Source organism: Parus major, chromosome 26 (assembly GCF_001522545.3).
Source record: "Parus major isolate Abel chromosome 26, Parus_major1.1, whole genome shotgun sequence".
Lineage (NCBI taxonomy): Eukaryota > Metazoa > Chordata > Aves > Passeriformes > Paridae > Parus > Parus major.
In genome coordinates this window covers 1902159-1910244 of record NC_031795.1, presented here as the reverse complement: position 1 = coordinate 1910244, position 8086 = coordinate 1902159, and the positions used below count along the sequence as shown (strand labels likewise).

Below are 8086 nucleotides of genomic sequence, written 5' to 3'. Positions count from 1 at the left end.
CGGCTGTGACCGGCGCTGTCTCCCCCCAGCATGAAGAGCCCGGCCGTGGTGGGCGTGCTGTGCACCGACTCGCAGGGGCTCAACCTGGGCTGTGAGTGAGCGAGCGGGGCCGGGCCGGGCTCTCTGTGGGCTCCTGGGCTGGGGAACACCGCGTCCTCTCCAGAGGCTCCTCACCGGGCTCTCCAGAGGCTCCCGGGGGTGGGGGGCACCAGGCCGGGGGCTCCTGGCGCTGCCCGGTCCCTGCCGGGCCCCCCGGGGCTGGGGGCACCGCCCGGGTCCCGTAACGGCTTCCGAGGGTGGGGGGCGCCGCATTCGGGGACACCAAGCCCTGCCCGGCCCCTTCAGGGCTCCCAGGGGTGGGGGGCGCTGCCCCACGGGGGTCCCCGGGCTGGGGGACTCCAGACCCGGCCCCACCCGAGCCCTCCCGGCTGGGGGCACCCGGCCTTGTCCTGCTGTCCTGCCCCCACCTCGGGCTGTCCCCAAGGGCCACCACCTGCCTGTGCCTCGGAGGAAACTGCAGCCAGCTCTCACTGACACAGTCAGGATTTCTGGTGGATGGAGAGGAGCCATTTGGGGAGGGAAATGGGCCGGGGCAGGACCAACCCCCCGTGGCCTGGGGGAGGCAGCCGGGCCTTTCCCAGAGCACTGCCCTGCACACGGGCCTTCACCATCCCCTCCCATCTCTGCAGGCAGAGGGACCCTGTCGGACGAGCACGCCGGGATCATCTCTGTGCTGGCCCAGCAGGCGGCCAAGCTCACCTCCGACCCCACCGACACGCCCGTGGTGTGCCTGGAGTCGGATAACGGGTGAGTTCCCAGCCCCGAGCTGCCGCTGGCCCTTCCCCCAGCCCTGCGAGCCCCCTGGAGTCATCCCTGGAGCAGCTCCTCGTCTGGAGGAGGAGGGGAGGCGGGCACTGCCAGAGGCAGAGTCATTGCATTAAGGGGATTTGAAGAGGCAGGAGGTGTAAAAGCAGTGGGAAACCTTTCGGGGGATGGTGGTTACTGCAGCTCGGTAACTCCTCCCCCCTTGGGATCCCTGTGGATATCCAGGGGTGGATCCCTGTGGATAACCAGGGCTGGATCCCTGTGGATATCCAGGGCTGGGATCCCTGTGGATATCCAGGGCTGGATCCCTGTGGATAACCAGGGCTGGATCCCTGTGGATAACCAGGGCTGGATCCCTGTGGATATCCAGGGATGGGTTCCTGTGGATATCCAGAGATGGATCCCTGTGGATATCCAGAGATGGATCCCTGTGGATATCCAGAGATGGATCCCTGTGGATATCCAGAGATGGATCCCTGTGGATATCCAGGGCTGTCAGAGTCAGTGGGGCACAGGGATGTCTCCATCACTGTTCATGGAGTGGGGAGAAGGAGCAGCCGAGGTCTGGGGTGGGGATGGGCCTTGTGGCTGCTCAGTGATTCCCCTGCCCATTTCCCACCCCCAGCAGCTGCTCCTGTCCCAGCTGCCCTCCCTCAGCACTTTCTCCTTGATGCAGGAACATCATGATCCAGAAGCACGACAGCATCACCGTGGCAGTGCACAAGCTGCTGTCCTGAGCCCAGGGAAGCAGCTCCGCTCCCAGCTCCTCCTCCCTGCACTGCCACGCTCCCTTTGGAGCTCCACACCCAGGATGAAGGCTCTCCCTCCCCTCTCACCAGCTCCTGGGCAGCTCCCGGGTCTCCAGCTCACATTTTAGCCCTTGTGCTGCTGAGGGTGATCCGTGGGCACGGCCCCAGGCCCTGTAATGAGCAGATCCTCCCTGCTGTATGTGGGGGGCCTTGTTTGTCAGAGAAATCAATAAATGACCTGTAAAAAACCTTCCTTCCTTCTCTGTGCTCTGGCTGGGACAGCTGGGCCTGGTGCTTCATTTCCAAAGGCAGGCAAAGTAACTGCTCCCACTCCCTTCATTAGCATTCCTCTGCAGAAAGACTGGAATTCGTGGAGGCTCCTCCAGGAGAAAAGGTACAAGTGCTTTCAGAGGAATTTCTCCTAGGAAACATTTCACCTCCTCAAGTTAAACATTCTGTGGGAGTTACACACTCGCTGTGTCCTGGGTTGAAGTTCAGACCTGTGTGTGCTGGCCCTGCCAGGGCCCTGGGAGCTGGAGAGGGATCTTGGCAACATCCTCAAAAATCCAGGCCCCCTCTGCCTCCGGGGGGTTGGAAATGCTGCAGGGAAACAATCCTGCAGAAAGGTGGGAATTGCTACACCCCAGTGGTTCCTGTGTGCTGGGGAGGGACAAGGAGCTGGGCTGCAGCTGCAGGAAGGGGCAGTTTCAGAGCAGAGCATGGGGTAAAAGCTGGGCTGAGTCAGAGTGCAATGGCATTGCCACTGCTCAGACTTTACTCCTCAGAGCAGCTGCGCTGGGCAGTGACAGTCACAGGCTCACACAGGAGTAGCCCCTGCCTGGCCAGGCTCCACGCTCCCTTCCAGCTCAGTGTTCATCTGGGGTAAAGCCCTGATCTTGGCATGTCCTCTGTGCTGGCCCTGGGGAGTCCTTGTCCCTCTCCCTCCATCCCTGCAGGAGCAGCTGGAGCTGGAGTTTCCCCGGGCACCCAACAGCTCTGAGCGCTGGTGCCGCTGTCCCTCTGCCCCCTCCTGCAGCCCCTCAAAGCACACTGACTACAAATCTCATCCTGCTTCCATAAAGCTCAATGTACAGATGGAAATTCCTCCTGTAGGGAAAGCTCCTCCAGGGGCTCCCATAGATCCTGAGCTCCACGAGCAACGCAGCTCTTGTGTTCTTTGCCAAGGGAGAGCAGAGAGCATCGCTGTCCCCCGCTGCTGCCGCTTTTCTGTGATGTTTGGGGTGACAGGTCAGCCGGGGAAGGGAGGGAGCAGCAGGGCTGTGTTTACCGGGGAGTCTGGGCACATTTACAGGAGCCAGCGCCGCCCCGGGGCTGTGTCCAGCTGGAAATCACCGAGTTCTCCAGCCTGTCCCCTCCTCAGTGGTGCCGTTCCCCGGGCCGAGGGCCGTGCAGGATGGGCAGGGCCAGGCCTGGCTCCAGTCCATCACTGCCGCCCCAGCTCTGCTCTGGAGACATCCAGAGCTTTCCCCGGAGTCAGAACTTCGCAGGCTCCCCCTCCTTTTCCCTCCCAACAGGATTTCTGCTCCAAACGCCCCGGGTTTCCTGTTCCCAGCTGGGGAAGGGGAGGGACTGCCGGCCTTGGGGCCTCAGAGAGGAGGAGGAGGAGGAGGAAGAGGAGGAGGATGGGCTCCGTCCCCCCAGCGCTTGCCAGGCTCCATGTCCTGCTCAGGACAGACACCATCATCCCCAGCGGATGGGAATGAGGAGCAGACTGTGGCCTGACAAGTCAGGAAGGGGGGATTTCATCTCTGGAGCAAATGAAGAGACTCTGAAGGGATTTCTCTTCGCTGTCGACCGCTCCGGGGAGGATTTTGCAGCATGCAGCAGCAAGGCGGTAGGAAAAGTTCCAGGATCGTCATCCCCAGGTGCTGTAGGGTCCAGCTGCCCCCTCGGGCAGGATCCTGCCTCTGCCACAGGGTGGGTGGGGGAGAGGATGGAAGGGAGACAGGCACAGAAAGGTGGAGTGGGAAGAGCTTTCCGGAGAGCTCCGAGGTGGATCCAGACTGACACCGACCCCCGGGCTCCCGGCACAAGCCAAAGCGCTACAGCAGCACTAAGGCACCCGAAAAGCTGAAGTGGGCACAGTAATTTGGTGGGAATAAGAAAGAATATTAACGTGTTTGCAGACAGGGAGAAGGTGGAATTGTCAGAAAGGTTGGGGAAAGATCAGCCAGGTGAGTGCAGAGTGAGGTGCCTGCCCCACGGCAGCACTGTCCGCAGGGAATGGCTCGTGGGTGGAAGAGGAGCAGTGGAAGGTGTTGATGTGGCCTGACATTGTCACCAGCAGGGCACAGGAAGGAGGATGAAGAGGCTCCGGAGGCTCCGTCAGCCGGGAAGAGCCGAGGCACCGCAGCAGCAGCCGGAGGGTGGGCGTGGGGAGTGGTGTTTCACTTCTTCCTGGTGAGCAGGGGATGGAACCTTCCCGGAGCTGGGGCAGGGGAAAGCTCCAGCCTCCCTCAGGGCAGGACAGGCTGATCCCACCCACGGTCCGGCCGTATCCATTCCCTGTGCAATGCCTCGGGCTCGGGGATGAGGAGGGTGCCCTTGCCAGGATAAATGACTTTTCCCTACTCAAACACTTCACCACGGCGGTGTCAAACCCCAGAGGGCTGTCCTGTCCCTTCGGCAAGGCCGTGATCCCACCCTGGGCAGGGAGCTGGGAGCCAGGGACCCACTGGGAGCAGAACAAACCCTCGGGTACTCTCTGGGAACCTCAGCACCAGTTAAAGGCACCAATTCTCTGTGCCCCAGGCTTTATCTTCCCACCAGTGATCGATCAAGGAATTGTGAAGCTTGGAAATGACCTTTAAGGTTACTGAATCCAACCGTAAAGAAAGCACCATCCCCCGAGCTGGGAAAGCTTTCCTCACTCCAAATCCACCCCGAGTAACTCCCTGCCAATCATTAAACACCAGGGAGACAACAGGAGTTAAAATTAAGGTCACAAACTGTCTGTCCTTTGCCCCTGTGGCAGACAAATCCTGGGAAACAGCCCCAGATGATGTCCACCCCTGCCGTCCCCATCCCCTCATCAACTCCCAGCCACCTGAAAGGATCCATTTCCACTGCAGTACTAAAAAGTAACTTAAAAGGTGAAAAGTATCCCCTCAGAGTTGAGCTCCAGCGTTACTTTGTTCCTTTCCTTAGGAAAGGCAGTTTGGAGAGGGTTTCTGAGGTCAAACTGCAGCATGGCCAGGACCAGCCCACCCTGCTGGCATTCCCCAACACCGGTTCAAGTGTCCCAGTTTGTTTCTCCCACACCACCACAAAAAAAACCCACAAAAAGCAGAAGGAAAAGCTTTTCCTCCCTCCTGATCCCCTGTGGCACCTGACCTTCACCTCTCTCAATTCAGGTCAATGTGCTCGTGATGGGGATGCTCAAGACCTTCGGGATTTTCTTCGTGGCTTTCCGAGAGGAGATGGGGGGATCATCAGAGCAGGTCAGCTGGATCGGCTCCATCATGTCCTCCCTGCGCTTCCTAGGAGGTGAGCTGGAGTTCCCGAGGCCTGGAGCACTGCTGCAGCCTCTCTCTGACCTGGGGGCACTCAGGATGCTCTGTGGACCCAATTCCCACCCCACACTGGACATGGCTGGCACCCACACGTGTCTGAGCAGGAATGGGCTCTGAACACAGGGCCCTTCAGATGGGATGGTGGCAAGAAATTGGGAAGAAATCCTTCCCTGTGAGGGTGGGCAGGCCCTGGCACAGGTGCCCAGAGCAGCTGTGGCTGCCCCTGGAAGTGCCCAAGGCCAGGTTGGACAGGGCTTGGAGCAGCCTGGGATGGTGGAAGGTGTCCCTGCCATGGCAGGGGGTTGGAACTGGATGAGCTTTGAGGTCTCTTCCAACCCAGACCATTCTGGGATCCCCTGAACTTGTCTGTAGGTTTCTTGTACAGATCCAGAGCAAACAACGCTCTTGTCCCAGCTGAGGAATAATTTGGAGCTGCTGGGCACGCTGTGACTGAGGAAGGAGGCTCAGGAGAGCTGAATGTTTGGGCTTTGCCTCCTTCCCTGCCCCTTTCCCGAGCTCCCAGGGTACAGCCAAGCCCCTCTCCTGGCCATGAGCCCATCCCAAGCCCGCTGTCACCCCCTGCCTCCCAAGGACCACTTCCAGTGCTCCCACCCAGCCCCCAAGCCCTGCCAGAGCAGTTTTTGTGCCCCTCAGCCACGTCTGTTTCCCTTGCAGCCCCGCTGGTGGCCGTGGTGTGCCGGCGCCTGGGAGAGAGGCTCATCTCCATCCTGGGGGCCGCGCTGGTGGCCGGGGGCTGCCTGCTCAGCACTCAGGCCACCAGTGTCCCCTTCCTCTGCTTCTCCATGGGATTCCTGCTGGGTGAGACAGCACCACCACCTCCTTCAGCCTCACACCTGGGAAGGGGCTGGAGAGGGAGCAGCTAAGGGTTTGTTCAGCTGGAGAAGAGGAGCCTGGGGAGATCAGGGACAGAACCAAAGGGAAGGGCTGGAGCTGGGTCAGGGGAGTTTAGGATGGATCTCAGGGAAGTTTCTTCCCCCAGAGGGTGCTGGCACTGCCCAGGCTCCCCAGGGAATGGGCACAGAGCTCCAGGAGAGTTTGGACACGGCTCCAGGGACAGGGTGGGACTGTTGGGGTGTCTGGGCAGGGCAGGAGCTGGAGTGGATTCCACCTCAGGATGTTCTGTGAACCTTCAGTGCCAAACCCTCCCCAGCTCCTTTCTGTGCGACACTGAACTCCCAAAGCTTCATGCTCAGAATAAAACACCACTTTCAACATTCCAGTCCCAACTAGGGTTGATTTTTTCCCTGGACCTAGACGGATCCTGGCCTTCAAAAATCCCTTATAAAAGGGCAGAGCCTCCAACCCCCACCCACTGGGACAGCAGAAATCCCCTCCTTTCAGCCTGGGCACGCTGCAGAGCCAGGGACTGCGAGCTTGGGATAGCAGGACGTGGAATTGGGCACGGAATTCTTATTTTCACCCTCCCCACAGGGATGGGGTTTGCCTGTCTGTACCAGGCGGCCGCGGTGATGACGGCCAAGCGCTGCCGGGCACGTCTGGCCTTCTCCAACGCCCTGGCCCGCTCTGGGATGGGGCTGACATTCCTGATGGCTCCCTTCACCCAGCTCCTCATCGAGGCCTACGGCTGGCAAGGTGAGGCATCTCCTGCTCCTTCAAACTCCTCGGCTCTGAAAGGGCATCTGGGGAGATCTGGGCAGGGTAAGAGGCTCTTTTTAAAAATTCAGCACACTGAGGAACAGCTCTGCCTCTTTTAGGATAGTTTGGGGGTATCTTGTTAATAATTAAACACTCATTAAAATCAGAGTCAAAGCACAGAGCTTGGAAATCAAAACCAGAAATCCCTACTTTAACTGTAGTGTTTCAGGACCATCTTGAAGGTCCATCATGACTTTAAATGAGGAAAAGCAAAACAAGCTCCCAGATCCCAGAGGAAGCTGGGCATTTGTTCTGTGCATCACAGCAAAATGAACTTCCAGCTTGAAAAATAGGAATACAAATCCCTGCTTTGTTAACTGCTCCACAAGGAGAAGGCAAACTCCCTTTTGGGAGTTTGAGAAGTTTGAAAGCAGAGCTTTCTCCATGGTCAGTGAAAACCACACCCTGTTCTACAAAGGCCATTTTCCGCTGCTCCTCCCTTTCCAATCCAAGAAGAAAACACCTTTTGCCTTCCCTCAGGTACCCTCCTGATTTTTGGAGGCATCATGTTGAACCTGGTGCCTTCCAGCATGCTGCTGTGGCCTGTCAGCGCCCAACCGCCTCAGAAATCCGCCAAAAATCAGCGCCGGGGGTCAGAGGTGACAAAGAAGGATCCAGAAACTCCAGGTGGATGTCTGGATGGAAGCACTGACAGGGAATTACAGCAGGATTCCACCACAGGGAGACTCCTGATGCCCCATGGCAGAGATGGCTCTGACCCAGCCTTGGAAAAGCTCCAGAAACCCAGCCCGGAGCGCTCCTCCTCAGAAACAGCCACCGAGGCCAGGAGAAGCCACAAAGCCCTTGCAGCCACCACAAAGGAACCTTCTCAGCCTCTCCTGGACTTCTCCCCGCTGAAGGATCCTGTTTTCTTCATTTTCACGTGGTCTTTCCTGTTCAGCCACTTGGCCTACTTCGTGCCCCTGTTCCACCTGGTGGCGAGGGCCAGGACGCTGGGCATGAGCAGCAGGGACGGCTCGTACCTCATCGCTGTGGCTGGTAGGCAAAGAAACAGCACTCCAAAACACAGCAAAACACAGCAAAACACACAGCAAAACACACAGCAAAAACACAGCAAAACACACAGCAAAACACACAGCAAAACACACAGCAAAACACAGAGCAAAACACAGAGCAAAACACAGCCCAAAACACAGCCCAAAACACAGCCCAAAACACACAGCCCAAAACACACAGCCCAAAACACACAGCCCAAAACACACAGCCCAAAACACACAGCCCAAAACACACAGCCCAAAACACAGCCCAAAACACAGCCCAAAACACAGCCCCCAAAACACA

At 58.6% G+C, this 8086-nt stretch overlaps 2 protein-coding genes across 4 annotated transcripts in view; both read left to right on the top strand.

Moving 5' to 3' along the window:
• LAMTOR5 (late endosomal/lysosomal adaptor, MAPK and MTOR activator 5) lies at positions 1-1827 on the top strand. Its single transcript, XM_015650509.2, has 3 exons — positions 1-91; positions 690-807; positions 1502-1827. The coding sequence occupies exons 1-3, from the start codon at positions 31-33 to the stop codon at positions 1560-1562; spliced, it is 240 nt and encodes a 79-aa protein (XP_015505995.1). The 5' UTR covers positions 1-30; the 3' UTR covers positions 1563-1827.
• Positions 1828-3012: 1185 nt separating this feature from the next.
• SLC16A4 (solute carrier family 16 member 4) overlaps positions 3013-8086 on the top strand; it is a 13729-nt gene continuing 8655 nt past the window's right edge. The window contains exons 1-6 of one of the 3 annotated variants that reach the window (XM_033519888.1): positions 3015-3429; positions 3883-3995; positions 4949-5081; positions 5783-5926; positions 6560-6721; positions 7265-7783. In XM_033519888.1, coding sequence (XP_033375779.1) covers positions 3414-3429; positions 3883-3995; positions 4949-5081; positions 5783-5926; positions 6560-6721; positions 7265-7783 — 1087 coding nt within the window. In that variant the 5' untranslated portion in view covers positions 3015-3413. Of the gene's footprint in view, positions 3430-3879; positions 3996-4948; positions 5082-5782; positions 5927-6559; positions 6722-7264; positions 7784-8086 lie in introns of all 3 variants that reach the window. The other 2 variants (XM_015650900.3, XM_015650901.3) reach the window with 2 other exon arrangements.

Bases quoted from the DNA above. Each gene is read 5' to 3' on its own strand.
- LAMTOR5 (XM_015650509.2), top strand. From the start codon at position 31: ATGAAGAGCCCGGCCGTGGTGGGCGTGCTGTGCACCGACTCGCAGGGG. The intron at 92-689 runs GTGAGTGAGCGA...CCATCTCTGCAG, and splicing joins GCAGGGGCTCAACCTGGGCT to GCAGAGGGACCCTGTCGGAC. The intron at 808-1,501 runs GTGAGTTCCCAG...TCCTTGATGCAG, and splicing joins TGCCTGGAGTCGGATAACGG to GAACATCATGATCCAGAAGC.